Below are 20,424 nucleotides of genomic sequence, written 5' to 3'. Positions count from 1 at the left end.
CTGAGAAACCTGTACTGGCTCCCCGTCAACAAGAGGATATCCTTCAAACTCCTCACCCATGCACACAAGGCACTACACAAGGCCCAGCCTACCTCAACAGACGGCTCTCCTTCTACATCCCCAACCGCCAGCTATGCTCCGCCGACCTCTCACTCGCCACTGTCCCGCGCATCCGAAGAACAACCACCGGTGGGAGATCCTTCTCCTACCTCGCGGCCAAGACATGGAACACCCTCCCACTGATCCTACGACAGACCCAAGACCTGCTGACCTTCAGGAGGATACTCAATACCTGGCTGTTCGATCAATAGTACCCCCTTCCCCAGCGCCTTGAGACCCTCGCGGGTATGTAGTGTGCTTTACAAATGATTGATTGATTGATTACAGAATCCTGGAGGGGAGGAGACATACAACTTTTGATGAACAAAGTGAAATGCTACTGTATTTCCCAGTGTGATATCAAGCATGACTTGAATGTGATAGAGGAATAGAATAGCGTTTTTTTTTTAAATATCTAGCTTTACATCATTTGTAATGTTTCTGCTGACTCAATGATGTGCTAATGTACCTGTGATATATGTTCACCACATCCCCTGTGAAGATGATTTGTCCCATAGAGTGTGATTTCTTTAAATCCTCGGTGCGTAAACTTGAAGAGAATCTCTTTATGAACTCCCTTAATTTGGTGTTTACGTTTTGTTAGTAAGTATACATATCATGGACTCACCTGATGACGCTCGGTGTTCTCGTTTTTTTCAGCGTTTATTACTTTCGATTTCGAACAAGTAATTCTTCAAGTATTTTTTGCAGTAATTTATTGTCAATCATGTTGCTACACCACTGTGGATAAATGAGGGCAACATCCCCATTTTCAAGGCACCCATATTTATTTAAGGCTGAGGATGGGTGCTATTGGGTCTTTGTTTCTTGTTTCGGTTGGAGGAGGGGGTGCAGGCCATCCTATCTTCTTGTCTAGTTCATTTATCAAGTTTTGATTATCTAGATTTAGTTTAACTTTAACAGCCCTCACTTCAGATACAGTGGCATGGAATATCCTGTGTATTCTTGCATTGGGTTGTTTCTCTGATTTTCTGATCTAGGTGATTTACTTTTTATACCAACATCCTGTGGCTTTTTCCTTAATCTGTATGTATTTTTGCCAGCATACTATGTGGTGATTCTCATCCCACACTATTCAGCACATCCTTTCCATAAATAATCTCTTTTATTTTTTTATGCAAATATTCTGTTTTTGCCTTTATATGTATGGTATCCTTGGATATCCAAGATTGTCTCATGATCAAAGTAAGAAGAATATCGCCCCTTTGTACATGACCACACTGAATTCTTAATGCCTTATTCTTTTATTCTTAATTCTTAGATCTTGCTCATTCTGTAACCTACCACGTCCTGATGATGACCTTAAAGTTGTATTAGGTCAAAACGCCATTTACACTCTTGTCAATTGGACTTTTATGCAACAAACTGACGCGGGGCTCATAATAATGTATTTTACGATGCCTCCGTCAGTAAATCGAAGATCGAAGACTACTGTCTTTTGCTGTACACAATTACATGCAATTGTTTTTATGGTGCTGTGAGCATTATGAGCACTGAGCGCATTTATGTCTAAATAAAAAGCATCTATGCTCTTTACACTGGTATGGGTAAAGCTGTTTTTTTATGAAAAATCGGTGATCCATGTCAGCCGTTAAATATAATGGTTATGCAACCGTAATTAATTATTCAGTACAGAACAGTGGTGGTTAATCTACTTCTATGCACCTGGTTCCATGTGGTTATAGGGCTGTCCCCATGTGTTTAATATTTCAAGGCATGTACTGATTTGTTTTGGTATCATGCAAGTAAAGGAAGCCTCTGTAAAAGTGTTTGCATAGTTTAATAATGGTTGCCTGAATTTATTGACTGGCCTTACCTGGCCCAGGTATTTTCCAGCTACCCTAGAATGCTACTGACAAGGATGAGGATTGATTGTTTTTATAGGCTGATATAATTTCCTGCCCCAAATGACTGGTCTGCCACACTAACAAACTGTCCTTGCGACGATATATCTACTCAGTCAAATATTCACTGCATCTTTTTTTGTAAATATTATGAGTGGGGCAGAAAGAGGTATTTGTTACCCATTTTCAAGATGTGGGGACTGAGACAATGCAAACCAGCCCTGATCAGACTATACATGTTACAAGATGAACTTACTATGATCGCAGCTGTTAAATTTCTGAAATATGCAGTAAGATGCAGAGGCACGATGGCATAATGATGGCATGATTGTATTATACTGTACACTATTACATTTAACAGTACACATCAATTATTTAGGTCTCTCCAAGTGTTTTAAAGACAGTTTCTTAACGTTCCTTATTTATTAATTGTCCTCATGTAAAATAGTGCATCAAACTGCACTAATGTATGTCACGGATGAAATGTTTTTAAACTTTTATGTGCTTTTATGGTCTTTTAACAAACACCGAATAAAGCTATCTTTGAATCTTTGAATCTTTGACTGGCCTAGTTTAGTCTGATGAGATAATTCATTTAATCTGAGTTTTGGTGCCTAAATTTTGGCCAATAAACATATTTAAAGATTCAGGGAAGTTGATCGATTTCCAGAGAAGAATTATGGTGCAGACTGAGTGATATTTATTTGGAAAGGGGCTTGCATGAGTGCGGCTTCAGATTTTGAGTAGCAGGTCCTCTGCGGTGCACAAAGTGATGGCAGATGATGAGCGACATGGGTGGTATATGTCTTGTACTGCAGATTGGTGGGACTGACTATCGTTGGGCTAAAGTTAGCATATGTGTCAGACATTTGGAAAGTGGTCGGCTGGCAGAAGCTCCAGCCATGGAGAGACAGAATGGTGTAAGGCTGCACATAATGGCAGAGTTATGGTAAAAGGAGCCCGCAAGCAGTGAATGATTGTGCAGGTACTATGAAAATTGTGTGGCCCTGTCAAGGTAGTACATAAAAGGGGTGTTAGAGACTTCCCTTTGTACCACAAATATTTCAACCCTGGATGACATGAGAGGGATGGGTAGTAGGTGTGATTCTTCCTTGCAGGTGTTAGTTCAGGAAATGTTATGTCATTCAAGTAACCTGTAGGGGATGGCTCTCAATGAAAATGAACAAACTGGCAGAAAAAGTTTGTTAAGAACCAATTGCCTGTTGCTTGGATCCACGTGTTTGTTCCATTTCCTGTGCCTCAGATACAGGTGCTTGGAGAAAAAAAATATCTTTATTTTTTGGGAAGAATTCTGTATTTTTTGCTATTTGGGTGATTTGATTATGTGCAAGGCCCAAATGTCGTAATAAGGTTGTACCCTTATTGCATCCTTTCCCACTTCACTTGCATATATTGTACTTTCCCATGTGTCCTTTTTGTAATTTTGCTTTGGCATGTCAGTGTATGGGCACAAAACATAACAAATGCATTTTAAAACTTGGCATTTGCTTTAATACATCTAGCATTATGACTTTGAAAATTATGTTTATGTTTTTTGAGATTATTATTTGCAAAGAGCTAGCAGCCTTTGGGTTGTACAGCACAGGTATATAGTGCTGGATGAAGAAGGATGGGCAACATAGCAACCAGCACTACATGTTTCAGATTTAGAAAAATAAGGCAGAGGGTTTTGATGGTCAAGTGAGGACTGTGCAGGGAGACCACCTTACTTCAGGTCATTATGGACACTGTCTGCAGTCCTGATGTTTTTTTAACATTTTTATTTTGGTTTCAGTTCGGCCACAATACTGCCTGCAATTGTGGGTCAGCAATGGAGTAAGAGCAAAGTGTGCAACATGACTGTGAGAAGATAGGTTTAACAATTAACAGTAATACATAAAATGCAGCATTTTGCAGTGAATAAAGACCCATAATATAGAGTAACAGGAGAAACTAAAGGAGCAGAACACCTCAGACAAGCACAATATTTATGGAAAACAAATCCGTGTCAGTGAGCAAGGGAAGAAGCGGTAAACTATTTAGATTGGAGGGCAAGGCGTATGAGATCACTTGAACCACACAGTGTCATATGTATTTACCACACTAACAAAGGCAACTCAACCACCATTTCTGTACTTTCCACCTACAAGTTTTTGATTTCATAAGTGTTAGTCTAATTAGTTCAACAGGAGATTTGCGAGAACAAAGCAACAAGAATGCATTAGCCTATCACTCCACAACTGGAAACAGTGTTTTAATGACCTAGTGTGAGCTTGTCACTCCAACTTGTATGTGTCTGAAGTTGTGGACTTTTCTGATTTTCAAAACAGGTTTTTAAGGGGCAAGTAATGATTCTTAGCCTTTAGGTAAATGCAGTAAATAGAAAGTTATTTTGGTTTTTTATGCGCTCCCACATGGGTGAGCTAGATGATCTTGTAGCCATATATGTCCATTGACCAGCAATCAACAGAGAAATATAAAAGAAAGAGTCATGGGTGGAATTAATTAATTAATCTCGGCCACTAATAGCTACTCTTGTCTCACAGTGGCTATGGCCCTACAGGCAGGTGTCAACCCTGAGAAAATCATCCAGGGTCCTGCTCCAACTATAACTCTCTAGACCAAACTACCAGACTACATGTCTTCTTGCCCAGAAACCAACAGAGACTTCTAAACCAAGTGGACGCATGAGATGATTTTCTGGCACCACTCAGAGGTTTTGCTTAAATCAAAGGGCATTGCAGAAGCCAACAACTACCCTATAGATGGTAGAGCTCTGTTCAGACGAAAAGAGGTGGATATTTTTTACCATCATTATACAGAAGTGTTTATTGCAGACATTAATTTAGAGCCCCCAGTTTATAACAATTGTTTGATTCGCTATGAAATCTGCACGTTTGGAATAATCCTGAATTTTTCATTAAAAAAAATGTGCGATATAAAAACAAAATGTGCACCTGTTTTTGTGGGTCCTCTCGGCTGACCAAATAAAAAGGAGGAGTGTGTGTGGGTATCGGAGGTTTTTACTTCCTCTCTTGCCAGATACATGTGATGCCACTTAACCAGGAGGTCCTACAGACTTGAGGACCCACCCAACTCCCTCCTGCACAACACACTGGAGAAATAGCCACCCAGAACCCTAATGTGTCTATTGTATTACTCCCTCTTAAAGCATTACTTGTGAGCATGAGCACACTTTAATAGGTGAATGTAAAGACAGCAAACACAAGCTAAAAACAAACACAATTGTAATAGTACTACAAAAAGAAACACCACCTCCCCCACTCCTTGATATTGGAAAGACTATACAATGCAATGCATTTAAAAAGAGATGAGAACAGATTAGTTCCTAATAAGTGATTCAAATGCATGTGGCACACAGACCAGCAATGTGTGGTCAAAAAAGGAAACTAAGAGGAAGTCACAAGGCTCAGTTCAATATCAAAGCCGCGTATCATGATAATACAACATCCGCAATATAGTACAAGAACCTGGAACACATGATATTATACTTATTTTATATGTTAGAGATATTCCACCACAACGCAAGGAAGACAAGAAGATTAGACATCTCTTTCTAGAAGTATGAACAATATGACTGCTTGTAAAGAGTCAAACTATTTTGACAAGCTCACTTGTGTGACTGGAAGTGTTTGCATGATTCTATGTGAATATATGTTAAATGCAACGCTTATGATATTTATGTGTAATTTAGAACATTTGTGGTAATGGGGAAGGGAATTGAGATGGGCAATGATCACTACACATTATCTTATTACACCAAAATATTTCTTGTGAAATAGTTTCGGTGTAACTGCAACTTGCAGCTAAAGGTAACGTGAAATTGCATAGTTATGAATGACACATCCAGTAAGGTGTTGCTTTTTGCCAAAACCACTACCGTGCAAAGCGCTGTTGGCTAAACAGCCAGACTGGATGAAAGTGCCACACACAACATGGAGCCACATAAAAGCTATTCATGTGATTACTTAGAGCCAACTGAAACAAAGTCAGTACCATAAGAACAGGTCGAGCAGCAAGCTGTCAATTCCAGTCAAATGCATAAAAAAGTGACATGCTTTCAGGTTAGCGTCGGAGATGAGAAAATGGCTCTGAAGATCAACACTAGAGCCACTCGTGCGGGAAAAAGCGCTAACCCGGAGACACTAAGGCTGAAGCTAGTGCCTGCTGACACAACCGATTCTTCTATTGTGGACTAAACACTGGCTGTAGCGGGTAAGCAATTTATTTGTGCTCCGCTCTTTGTTATTCCAGAACCGAACTGTAGCAGCAATTCGGGAAGCATTGTTAGCAACAATGTTCCCATTAAGGGAAACTTAGATAACAATGTTACTGTGACAGTGACTGGTTGTGTTGATATAGCAACTACCGGCTCAGCAGGGACAGCAGGAGCGGTCAATATTGCGAGTGATAGAGGCAAAATATCTCCTATTTTTACTGAGAGGTCTAGTGAAGTGACGGGGCAAGTCAACCCGGTTGAAAGTATGGACAGGGTTGGGGCGGATACAGAAGCTGAAACTGACATAACTTCCGAGGAAAGAAAGGAGGGCGGTGCAGATCTGGTATTGAACTTGAATACGGCAAGCTCAGACAGCAGTAAATCACCTGACACAGTTATTGATCTAGTAAGTGAACTCTGCGTGCAGGCTGGCGCTAGTAGAGAGGAACAATCTAATGAAGCAGCCAACATGCTTGAAACTGGTGGCCTAATTATTGAAGAGGCAGAGGAGAGCTTGAGTGCGGACTATGAGGAGATTCCTGATGATGAGGTATGAAGCGTCGCCACAGGGATGGGCACTGCTAAACCTCTTGGGCGTAAAAAAGGAAAAACAAAAGCTAAAATTAGACTCAAGAAAGGCAACTGTAATTCTTCTAATTTCAGTATTTCTCCAGCTAATCTATGTATAAAGCCTATTAGGGACGAAAGCCCTTTACGAAAATGGATTCAAGCGAAGGGTGGTGTCAAGAATATGGCTTTGTGGTTGTCGGAAGCCAGCCCAGTGGGAGATACTAATTCAAGAGATGGTGTGAATTCCTCTCCAAGGCTGGACGATTTGACGTCTCCTATTCCTATTCTTGTTCAGGCTGATATTGAACCGGTTCGCACGGATCAAACATGTGGATCTGCCAGTAGTATTGTAGCTACTATTCAAAACTCGGTCACAGTCACCAATTTGTCTGCTACTTCAGATGCTTCAGCTCCAACTCTGGCTGCCACGCGTACTAATGTGTCACTTTTTTCTGAGGGATTGCTGGACTCAGATCATCCCACCTCTTCTTTTGATTTAATCTTGAAGATTCTTACGGACCATCGACATGAAGGGCAGCAACATTTCCTTCAGCTGAGGGAGGATAATAACAAACTACAGAATTCCCTACTAGAGCTGTCCAGTAAATTAAGGGGGATTACTCAGGAAATTGAAGAACTAAAGCAGAGAGTTGTCGATGTGGAGGAGGGAGCTGTGCGAACAGAATCTTTAACCAGCCAACATGCAGAGCGAATAATGAACCTGGAAACTAAACTGGAGGACATGGAAAACCGCGCAAGAAGGCACAATCTTTGACTTTTTGGGGTCCCTGAGGGGTCTGAAGGTGCAGATCCTAGGGCCTATGTTGTCAAACTGTTTCAGAAGGCTTTTTTAGATCTCTCGATTTGGGACTGGGACTCCCAATTACAAAGAGTGCATAGATTACCTCTTTTTAAAAGAAACAAGGAAAGCAAGTTTCCACGCCCCCTCCTGATATATTTTGGTAATTTTCTACTGAGACAGGCTGTTTCATTAAAAGGTAGACCCAATACTCCTGTCACAGTGGAAAATGTCAAATTTTTTGTTCGCTCTGATTTGAGCAAAAGCACTATGGACAGGCGATGGAAGCTTCATCAGATAATTGATTCTTTCAAATCCATTGGATGTGATGTATATTTGCAGGAACTGGCCCGTCTTGAGGTGATCAAGAGTGGCCATGTTTATTTTTTCACAGATTTAAAAGAAGCAGAGCTGGCATTTTCTAAGTTAAGCACTTAAACACCAATGGTAGTTTAAGTGGTAGCCATAGCGAGGGAAATGGGTCTGTTTAGCTATACGTATATGTAAATGCCCGCATAGGAATTAAAGTGGCTCGATTGAATGATGTAGCTAGCGGGTCCTATGAAGGGTTTCTATGAAGGGCTTCTCCTTATCTTTGTTCTTTAGAAATGAATAACATTTTTTGATTATATACACTATAATTATCATAACTAGTAGTGAGATTATTGGTTTCAAATTTCTTTTTTATTATCTCCCCTGCTTCTTGACCCCTCCTCTCATTCTTCAAAGAGAGAAGAAGGGGAAGAGGAGAATTATTCTCCTTCCCTTTTTTTCTCTCTCTCTTTTTCTTTTTTTCTTCTCTTTCTCTCTTATGGTTTATTATTAGGTTTTTGGTAGGGACTGCCAGTCGGAGCCTCCCGGCTGTCACTCTGCAGAGCTGCCTCCACAACGGCAGCAGGGTATAGAGGGGTGTTCTCCTCGAAGGGACTAAGGGGTGGGGGGTCGAAAGTGGGTTGAAGGGTGGGTGGGTAAATAGGGTTGAACATTTTATTGCAAGAGTTAGAATTGTCAAACTGAATCTAAGTAGAATATTTACACTTTGGTTTTCTATATTGCAGAGGAAGGTAATTTATGTGCTTTCTAAAGATGTTGTCTTTTAGATGTTTAGCTTGGAATGTGGCTGGTCTTAACAACAAGAATAAGAGGAGATTGGTTCAGGAAGAGCTTAATATGTATAAACCACATTTGGCTATGCTCTCAGAAACTCATATAGGATTTCAGGATAGGAAACTATTGGGACAACTGGGATATGAGCTTATTGTTTGTTCTACCTTGGGTGCTTCGATCCTGGGGTTGCGATATTGAAACAGAAGCAATTGATTATTGAAATTATTCAAACGGCTGCTGATTCAAGAGGGAGATGGGCAATAACCGAAGTACAATTTGAACATTGCAAATACGTATTCTGTGAGGTATATGGTCCTAATATCGATGAACCAACTATGTATGACCGGTTAAATATCGAATTGTTAGATTGGGAGGGAGAGCTACTGATCATGGGCGATTTCAACTGTGTCATGAACTATGATGTAGATACTACTAGGCGGGGTGCTTTTCAGCGCATGCGCAAAATTAGGGCTGCTATATTGGAATTAAGTTGGTTGCATAATTTAAAAGACGCCTGGCGTACAATACACCCTAATATAGCTGGGTACACCTATTAATCAGCACCTCATAAACTGTGCACCCGGATAGATATGGCTTGAGCTACAGATAGAATTTTGGACATCTGCATTATAGAATTATGCCCAAGAGTCAGATCAGACCATAACCCTATTTTGTTAGAATTTAACATCTCTACTAGGAAACAAGGAATTCGGCAATTTACGTTTCCTAGATACCTCTTTTCGGATGTAGCTTTTATTTCTCAACTTAAAGGGCACATTACTGAATTTATTGAGATCAATCTGAATTCTGCTGCAGTAATATCTGTCTGGGATGCGTGCAAAGCCGGTATAAGGTGCTTTGCCCAGCAATATGTTTTTTAAAAGAACTCAGAGCGCCAGAAAGAGATTAAATCTATGACTTCCAATATTTTGTCTCTGGAAACTCGGTTGGCAGTAGCCCTTCTGCAAGGAGAGTCTAATGTTGATGAGTTAAGAATTGAATTGGTGAAAAGTGGCGATAGAATCGGGAAAGTGTTAGCTTACAAGGTAGCTGACAAGAAGGCTAAAACATCTATTAAGGCTATTAAGGATATTAACATGGTAACTTATAGCCAGCCCGAGCAGATACTTGACCAATTTGTTAAATTCTATAGCAGGTTATACACTCCAGAAATGTCTCCCATCAATGATCATATACTTTTATACCTTAATACCCATTTGACTGATCAATGAGATAGAGAAGGAGTCAGCCAACTTAAATCAAATCTTACTTCTACAGAGATAAGGCTAGCAATTGCCTCTCTCCCCACTGGTAAGGCAGCTGGGGAAGATCTGCTCCCCATGGAACTTTATAAAATTTGTATTCAGGAATTACTCCCTCTTTTTAGTTTAGTCATAGACTCAATTGGGGAAACAGGGAAGGCCCCTGCCTCGTGGAATACTGCCAACATTGTATTTTTTCTTAAAAAACAAAAGCCTGTAGATGAATGTGGGTCATACAGACCGATCTCACTAATCGATGCGGACGCTAAGGTTTTTGCGAAAATCTTGGCCATCCGGCTAGCTCCCCTTATGCCGGAGCTGGTTAATACACAACAGCATGGTTTTGTCATGGGGAGAGATACCACCGCCCATGTTAATATGGCTATTACCGCCTTTGACGTTGCACTAACTGAGTCCACCCCACTTGGAATGGTCATGCTGGATGCTGAAAAAGCATTTGATAGAGTGTAGTGGGATTATTTATAGGCAGTACTCAAGGCTTTTGGTTTCCAGGATAAATATCTTGGCTGGATTTGGTCATTGTATGATCAGCCTACTGCTAAAATAAGTTATGCAGGCAAGAGCTCATCTAAATTCCCAATAGCGAGGGGCACTCGGCAAGGGTGTCCCCTGTCACCCTTGCTGTTTGCTCTCTCTATGGAACCATTTTTAAATGCGCTTCTCTCTCAAGCTGATATTATCCCCTTTCAACATGGTAGGAATACTTTAAAAATAACCGCGTACGCGGATGATATTGCGATTTTCACCACTGATGTAGTTAAAGCTATTCCGGGGATAACTAGGGAAGCTTAAGTGTTTGGGGATATTTCTGGTTAGAAATTAAATTTAAATAAATCACAGGTCATTGCTAATCATAAAATACTGGTTTCTGTTCAAGGTATGTGCACAAATGCCGTATATTTGGGAGTAAACATCTCTGCAAATATCGATGAATGAATTGCACTTAATTATAATTCATTATTAAAAGAAGTAACTCTCACTAAAAAGATGGCATAAGATACCATTCAGCTTAGTTGGACGGATCAATTTAATTAAAATGAAAATAGTACCTACATTTCTTTATTTATTTAGATCGATTCATTTACGTCTCAATAGTCCTTTCTTTAAAAAACTTGATAGGATATGCAGTAGTTATATCTGGGGTATAAAAAAGCTTGCAGATCGATTCAGTTGCTGAAACTCCCAATTGAAAAAGGAGGGTTGACCTTCCCTGATTTTAGATTATATTTTTTTGCAACGTTTTTTGGTCGTATCCGAAGCTTGCTTAAAATTGAAAACTCGCTATTTTTTCATCAGTTTATGTTAGAGCTTGATTGTAATCAATTTCTAGCTAGAGTTCACAATCTAAACTACTTCAAGCGAGTCAAGTTTAAGACTGCCAGGGATATCATAAGAATCTGGAATCTGATTATGATCTATGGCAAGATCTCTTCTTTTCATGCAGAACTACAATTATGGGGCAATCCAGGACTTCCTGGAATCTTTTCGGATGGTGCAGGGGCTTTATGGCCCAGCTGTGGTGTTAATACCCTAGGCCAGAGGTCTTCAAACTTTTGTAGGTTGAGCCCCCCCATCTGAATTTCTTTTAGATGTCGGGCCCCCCCACCACCTGACAGAAATTTCTGGAATCTGGTATATGGTGCATTTTCAAGCAAACCAGAAGGTGCTAGAGGAGGGAAGGAGGCCACCGGCTGAGACAGAAGCAGGGGAGCGGGTAAAGTTGGGGGCCAGCAGTGGTTAAATGCAGGACAGGGATACTTGTGATAAATGATTCTGCATCAAACATCAGCTGAAATCCAAAATGGAGAGCCTTGCTAGCCCTGACTGCCATCAGACACTCAGAAGGGAAACTCCTTGGGCTTCCTGGCTTTTCAGCCACTCTGGTCCGTGCTAGCACAGGATCAATCACATTAGAGATGGTAAAACAAGGAAGGGGAGAGGAAGAAGAAAACAGGAAAGGAAAATTACTCGAAGCATGACTAGTCTGAACAGTATGACTAATATAGAAGTGAAGACCGTGAAAGAAGGAGAGGTGGACTTTAGAATGGAGGGTGGAAGGTAAAAACCAGGGACCTGATGCTACCCTCTCGTGGAAAGGTTGACGCACAGACTCTCCTACCCTTTCTAGGAAAGCTTGGAAGGAGATGGGGAAAAGGCTCTGCCAAGCGTGCTGCATTGGTTCCACCCGCTGCCCAGCTCTTCAATATTGGCAGAAAACTATGCAGGTAGACCCCCGAGATCAAAGCCTTTGATAAAAACAACTAAGGAAACCGTTCCAAAATGTTTCCAAGTGTACAGTTCTCATACCGGTTTGCATCAGTATGAGGCACAAAATGTGCACGAGGTCTCGAGTGCTGAAAAGAAACCTCTTGAGAGGTCGTACTTCACGGCCTTCATCTTGTGATGAAGGCTGCGGAGTATGACCTGTTGTGAGTAGCAGTCTGTAGGTCCCAAGACTCGATGTTTGGCATGTCGATCTCCCCTTGCCCAGTCTACGCACAATTAGAGACATCAAACTACCTAAAATCATATTTCAGCAGATCTGTAGCCAATCAAATTTTTAAAGATAAGTTCAGTGCTAAGGCACTGCTGCATGAACACTGGGCGACGTTTGGTAAGGAGAAACAAAACCACTTATAAACAGCTTGATGGCGAAACATACATATTTTAAACTGGGAGTGGGTACTGAAAGGAAATTCAGACAAGAAGATTAAAAAAAAGTGAAACCCAGCTTAGAAAGAAAATGGATTGTGCTATCCGCTGCGATTGTGGGTGATATGTACTAAAAGTAAAGTGATAGCCTGGCCTCCTCTTAGAATACCAATACTCGTTCACAGCGAGGAAGGTAAATGCAGTTGCAGAATGCACAGTCTTAGGTGGGGAAACACAAGCACGTTTAAAATCAATACAGACAACACACCTCAACAACAGGAAAGGTCCACTGACAACAGAGAATTACAGAATATGACGAACCTTACTTGCCCTATTCAGAAGCATAAGTTTGATGTGTTTCAAGACTCGTACACCATGTTAGTCTGTGGCAGCAATATTTATGGATCTTATTTGTATTGCTTATTATTTTTAAATATGCATACGGTTGAAGATTCTACTATGATGCCTACCGTAGGAGTGCAGTGTCTGTGCAGAAAGGGCCTGCCCCTGGGAGTGTGCTGTGTCTGTGCAGACAGGGCCCGGGATTGTGCTATGGATGTGTTTGTGTAGACAGGCCTATGAACAAGCACAGCTGTGCATGGCTCCAGCAGAGAGGATACGGAAAGCGTGTGGGGCTTTGCAGACAGAGTGTGAAGGTGGAAATGGCTGTGCAGACTATGAAGTGCATGGGCCGTGCAGGCGAGGCCAGGGAGGGTGCATGCCTGCACGGTGTAGTGCAGACAGTGTATGGAGGTCTACAGGGCTGTGCAGTGTATGAGGCTGGATAGTGCCGTGCAGACTGATAGAGTAGGAAGGTGGGAGGGGCTCTGACTGTAGGAAAGTGCACAAGGCTGTTTCTGTGCAGGCATGGTATGAAGGTTCGACGGGCTGTGCAGGCAGGGTCTGATGACGTACAGGTTTATGCAAGCAGGGTATGAAGGTGCACGGGGCTTTGAAGGCAGTGCTGTGCAAGGTACACGAGGCTATATAGGTAATATACGAAGGCGAAAGGGTGGTGTGTGAAAGCAGGATGTGCACCACACAGGACTATGGATACCATGTATAAGTACACATTCAACCTTCTCAGGTGGGTGCTGGACCTTTCGATGCTTGGCCTCTCTGTTGAAGCTACCAACTAACCTGGCATGCTTGTGGCATCTGGTATTGTGTGCGTGAAGAAAGCATCTACATTACCAGATAACCGGGCCGGACCACCAGCTTTTGACTCGGGGGTTATTTTGCACTAGATTTGTAGAGCATGTGACCTCTAGATCAGTGTGCAGTGCACACATTGAAATTGAAACAGCTAGATGGCGTAGCGCTTTTTCACATCGCTAAGGCGGGCAGCAGCTTTTCATCACAAATAACACGTATTTTGTGGTTGTAGTTGTACTTAAGAGTTGCATTTACATCCATGCGGAGTAGGCGCAGCTTACCACTTAAAATGAACAAAACTCACTAGAAGCCAGCAAGTGAAATGTGGGTGCTGCAATGGAAATCGCCATCGTAATAAGCACACATTTTCCTCGGTCCCGCATACCACGGGCACCTCCAAATTGAGGATCGGTTTTCAGGGAGGGGGTTCGGCGCTGCTGTCTGCCATAAGTCCGGTGGAAAGGGGGCCAGCAGACAGTGCAGAAGCCTCATAGGCGGCACAGGACACGCCAGGCGACAGTAGGGTTTAGTAAGTGCAAAGCCAAACTTTAGATTAAAATATATGTGGATGTATGCCCTTTCACAAAGATTAATCAAGAGACTAGCTCATCTAAAAAAACTACCCACGGTCTTCAGGGAACTATTCATGCAAGCAGTTGAATGCAGGAACTTTATGCACGCGAATTTCGCGGCACTCCTGCAATCTCTGCTGCTGTCCCATCATTGGTGGAACGTCAGTGGTGACGTTCCTACCTGCTGATTAGCTGCTGCAGCTCCGGAGTTCTCCTATTAAAAAATCCCCATTTGAAATGGGTCACGACTTGCGGTTTTAGCACAGTGCAAGACAAAGATAAGATTCTACAGTGCAGTGCGCGCCCCCCCTGGGATGGTGTCGGGCCCCCCCAGGGGGGCGCGCCCCACAGATTGAAGAACTCTGCCCTAGGCGATCTTTATGGTTCTGATGGATTACTTGATTTCACATCACTAAAATCTCTTTATAAATTGAATGACGGTATGTATTTCAAATATATGCAAATCCAGGACTTTTTAGTTCAGTAAATGAAAATCAACAAAGTTTGTCATTCTGACATTTTAAGTTGTTTGTATTCTGATCGGACCACATCACTTATTAGTGAAAGCTATAGACACTTAATTCAGGTGAAAGCGGATGATTGTTGTAAATTAGCGGCTAAATGGACTACTAGAATAGGGATAAATATAACTCCAAACCACATATCTGCTTCTCTCTGTCAAATCAACCAGGTGGTCCAGTCTTCTAATCTAAGACTTCAATTATACAGTACCATTTGTCAATTATATTACACTCCTTAAAGAACCTTTAGCTGGCTACCAAGAAACCTATTGAATGATCGCACTAAATGCCCTAAATGCGATTTGGTCACTGCTGATCTGGAGCATATGCTCTTCTCTTGTCCCGCTCTGTTTGAGTTATGGAAAGGAATAGAAGGTGTTCTTATTAAGAAGCAAATCATATTAACGCCTTTTTCAGTTCATTTGATTTTATTAGACTTACAGGATGTAAATAGTCCACATAAAGATATGAATACTATCTTATTTGCCTGTGCAAGATTGACAACAGCTAGGGCTTGGATCTCTCCGAAACCTCCTCATGTTATGGAGTGGTGGACTCTAGTCAATGAAATTTATACTATGGAATAAGTATTAGCAAAGATAAGGGGGCCACGTTCAATGAGAAAACGGGAGAAAATCTGGGGAATGTTCATTTGAGTTTTTGACTCTAAAATGCTGTTAAGACTAGTATAATATGTTTCTATGATATATGCTTTACTCCTCCATGAAAATTATGTTATAATGGATTCCTCTGTATGAACAATTTATGATACTACTAATACTATGTTTGTAATGAAGGAATATTTTTTTTCTTTTTCTCTTTCTCTTGCAATGATAATAAAAACATGAATTTTTTTTTTTAAAGTGACATACTTAAAAATGTTCTTGTATTGTTCCTGATTTGGAAACGGAAAGAGTTTAGTAAAACTATCAACATTCAAATGACTGACCTTTAGCGTGTCCCTGTTTGCATTTGGAAGAAGGAGCATCAAAAGATTCAGAGCCTGCAGCTGCTGCTTCCTGGACGGAAGATCTAAAAAATATTGAGATAGAAAACTCAGACTCATAGAACACAAAAAAGGGATGCTTGTCACCATAGTATCATCACAATTTCCACAATACTAGAATCATACCAAAGTGAAAGCAGTTTCACACAACTAACAAATATTTATTCAGTCTTCCCCGGAAACAAACTTTTTTTGTAAGGCAAGAGGTGGCTGCTGAGCAGCTGTGGGATTGGCCTTTCCCTCTGCATCCACACAGGGATACCACAGTTTGTGAAAATGCACTTTGACAGCCCTGGTGCTTTTGTTTGTCCTAGTTCATTAGACCAGGGCTGTATGATTTGACCTACAATGTTCCAACCCGCTACTCCACTTTTGCACTTGAAACAGACAGCTGTGTGTTGGATGAGGTCTGCAGTCATTCATAGAAAGTCACTAAAAGTAACATGCAATGATAACTTTACCAAGAACGACTGTATCCTTGCTCTAAGATATCACCGATTACAACTTTTACGTGTTTCTTCCTTTTAATAGATAAACCATCAGTCAACAAAACCAATTGGAAAAATTTCTTAGTAGATACTGTGACCGAAACACATGTGAACCACCCCAACCTATACATTCCTAGGAGATCTCAATATTTGCTTTGACAGGAAAAATTCAAGTATAATGTGAGCGACTCTGGTCAACCCTGAGGGCTTCAACCTACAACAAACTGTTTCTGGCTAACTCAATCCACCAGACACCCTTGGAAATCATATATGTCCTACTGGGACAGGACATAGTCAGAACACACCACAGTAATCTGGAGTGACCACAATATAATTACCTTCAGTACATATTAATAATGCTTGAAAGACAGCAACAACAAAAGCACCTACACACAGTTGAAAACAACAAGACCTCAAAAAACAACTTATATTGAAATAACCCCAATAAATATGCAAGTACAAGACAAACACCTTCCATAACTGGAGCTCCCCTACACTAGACAACCAGATACAAATAAAGATCAAAATGAATAAAAACACAACTCAACATACTACAGAGAAATTGAAAAAAATCAAGAGATGAATAAAAACTCATATTAACCCTTTCGATGCTGATGACGAGCTCAGCTCGTCATCACCCACGGGTGTCGTGTGCTGATGACGAGCTGAGCTCGTCATGGTGCCACTAAAATGGCATTTTCCAGCACAGGGGGGGGAAAACGCCCAGCAGCCATGTGGTTAAACTGTATAACAGAGCCTGCAGCACCACAAAAAGAGAACACTATTTCACAGGCACAATTGACGTCAAAACCCTTCTAAGAAACTCCACAGATCTCTAGTAGAATTCTACAATCCGAAATGAAAAAACACAGCAACACCACATTTGAAGGCACCTGAAATAAAATTGCCATGGAATTGATCAGAAAAAATAACAAAGATGAAAATTACTTCAAGGAGAATACAGTTAACACCCCTCCAACATATTACCTTATCACCATAAAAGGGTCAAAATTAATCTTCCACCATTTAATACTTTCAATACCCTCTCAGAGAATAAATTGCACAACATTATCAGTGCAAACTGATGCAGCACCACTTCAACTTTTTCAAGGTGTCCTTCGCATTTCCAGAACAGGCGAAGTAGCTAGAAGTTTCCTCAAGAGGTACTTAGAACTAAAAGCCAGATGCACCAAATGATTTGGCAGTCACAAGTTTTGTTATTCACAGGATTTGAGCCTGCTAAATCACTAGTTTATTTTGCTACGAACCGATCTTGTGATTCTGGGATTTTTCTTCTGAATTGCAAAACAAGTTTTGGATTATGTCGGTGGAATGGGCGGAAAAAAAATCTAGGAGGCCAGATAAGGTACTCAATTTTGTCCACTTTATTTAAAAACTCGCAGTACAGAGGTTATCATGCAGTGATCTTCTTAGGAAGAGAATGCTATCTCTTCTAAGAGTTAAATCTTTTCCCTGCATACTTTGGTATAGCCGTGATGCCGTTCTCTTGGTGCTCAGTCTGGTTGTGATGTTTGTCTGTTTTTGCTACTTTATGCCTTTGTTTTCTTCTCTTTTCCACACCGTACAGGCTTCAGAAAACAGACGTCCCCAGGCAGCTCGAGAGAACACAAAGGGAATGGCGAGTATGGGGGTTTGTCCAATAAACAAATGAGGAGTGGAAACAACAACCTTCGCCACACACAGAGATGCCTTCTTAACTGTGAAATAGTGAAGCACTTAACCAAGGGAAACTTTCCTTTTGCCCTCTCTTTTTCAGGCACTCATGATAAGCGAGATTGTGTTACCCTTCAGAAGAAGGACTGCCTGAAGGAAAACTCGACATGCATGCCTTGAACCCCGACCCCCAGAAGTGACTACAGTGGTCAGTTGGCTGACCTCCTATTTGAGCCACAAGTACATAACAGAGGCCTTCCTTTCAGCTATCTAGCATCAACCGTACCTGTCTGGACCTTTCTACTGGCCTCTGCTGGACTGAGTCCTGGCTCCCAAAAGGTGCCTTCCCAGGTCCTGGACCCTTCTGGGATCAGAGTGTACTCCTACCTCAAAAATGCAAGAATTGGACCCCAGGTGGAAATCCAGAGGTTCTGGGCTCTTTGCGTTGGAAAAGAAGCATCTTCCGTCTCCTAGCAACTGCGAACTGACCCTTTGCATCAGGAATGACCACCCACATCTACCACCAAACAGAAGCTCCAATGGTGACCTGCTTATCACATCAGCCACAATCACCCATGTCTCCTGGCAATGTGAAGCTTCCTCGGCAACCTGCTCTTTGTGCCAACAACGATCTCCTTGCTGTCCCGACCAATGGTAAGCTATGGCTGAGGAGTGTCACGTGCAAATGGACTAAGGAGAAAGTAAACTTTCTACCAGGACAAACCTGGTCTCTGTCTATGATCCTCGCTCCATCACATTTGGGCTGAACTTCTGACTTGGACACGGCTGAGCGCGACCAGACACCAGCGATTGGAACTTTGTGCTTCTTGTTGCTACTTTTGCTTAAAACTTCAAGAAGTATTAACTCCTGTTATACTGATTGCATTTTTATAATTTTGGTGTAATTTTATTTGCTAAATGTTGCTCTATTCTTCTAAATTAGCTATCGTGCCCTAAGGCAACTATAACTTGCACCCTTTTCATGCACTATTAATTAACACAGATATTACATCAGGCATGACATTGTCTATTAAATCATCGATAATATCACTGCAACATTTGCAATCAAATTATTGATGATATTATATATATATATCTATATCTATATCTATATCTATATATATATATATATATATATATATATATATATATATATATATATATACACACACACACACACACATATGCATCATATGCATAGCCGTTCCTTTGAGTTCACTTTTTATTCTTTAATGGGAGCACAGTTGGATGTATTTAAACATAATTGCTGATGGGATGTGTTTTGTCATAGCATCTATTGAGAAAGACAGTTTAGCTGAAACTCGTCTGCTTTCAAGAATAAATTATTGTTTGTATGACTCCGTGAGTGCCCATCCTGCTTTTGAAGAAGTATTTGCATATACACACACAGTACAGGTGTAGTTTTGATAAACCTTTTAGGAAGAGGCTGTGGCCTGGAAAGCGAAGAAGTGAACTGATGGAGGACAAATGCATTATTCCGACAAGTTTATCCCCTTATATGTCTAGCAGCATGCTAGACATATAAGGGGATAAACTTGTCGGAATGATGATACAGATGAGAGATAATAATAGGGGATGTAGGAGCCTGTAAAACCCCTGAATTGCGGGAACAATGACAAAAGCCTCAAAAGGAAGTAGATGGTAAACATGATCCTTCGGGAGCAAAAAACAAAAAAAAGTGTTTTACTGCTGCTGCTCATCTAGGGTGACTGTGTGTGAGTGGAATATTTGTGAGTGTGACTGTCAGTATTGTGCTTGTTACTATGTTCTGTGTGGATATTTTCCACGCCTGCATACTGTTTTTTTTTCTTATTGGTTAGCTTTCTTTCACACTTTTGTTGTTTGTTTTCTTGTGCTTCTCCTGTTTGCCTGGCCAGCTTGCACAATCCAGGTACTTGGGTTGGTCTGTAGTCTGTGGTGTGGGAGTGTTTGGATTGTTTTATCACTAAGGAGGATGCTGTGCATGAGTCTTGGTACTTGTGTTACTGTTTCTCCCTTCCTACTTCATTTTCTCTTCATGAATATTCCATCTTTCATTTTTCATGCTATGCTTCAGAAACTTGTCATCTTATGTATTTCTTGCAACGTTCTATTGTCTTTTGAGATTTCCTCCATTTTCATTACAAAGAAAGGGGATGTGTTGTACTGCTGCTGCTCAGCCTGGGTGACTGTGTGTGAGAATGCTGGTGAGTGGAATGATCGTGAGTGTGACTAACAGTTGGTGATGGGCTGAGCAGCGGTGAGGCTGCTACTGGTGGGGCTTTCTCCCTTATAAAATCTACCTAATAAATCAACTTGAAGATACTACCTGGAATGGACATTACTTTTATTACAACAAAAAGACTACATATTATGGCGCTTATGTTTTTTAG

The 20,424-nt window shown here is 41.1% G+C and overlaps 1 protein-coding gene across 2 annotated transcripts in view; it reads right to left on the bottom strand.

Annotated features, from left to right (window-relative positions):
- Positions 1–20,424, bottom strand: part of ARHGAP18 (Rho GTPase activating protein 18) — an 897,817-nt gene that overhangs the window by 194,786 nt on the left and 682,607 nt on the right. For both annotated transcript variants that reach the window (XM_086926994.1, XM_086926995.1), the window contains exon 10: positions 15,813–15,895. In XM_086926994.1, the coding sequence (XP_086783120.1) occupies positions 15,813–15,895 (83 nt within the window). The remainder of the gene's footprint in view (positions 1–15,812; positions 15,896–20,424) is intronic.

The sequence above is a fragment of the Lissotriton vulgaris genome, chromosome 6 (genome assembly GCF_964263255.1).
Source record: "Lissotriton vulgaris chromosome 6, aLisVul1.2, whole genome shotgun sequence".
In the NCBI taxonomy this organism is placed as follows: domain Eukaryota; kingdom Metazoa; phylum Chordata; class Amphibia; order Caudata; family Salamandridae; genus Lissotriton; species Lissotriton vulgaris.
This window is presented reverse-complemented; position numbering and strand designations above follow the sequence as displayed.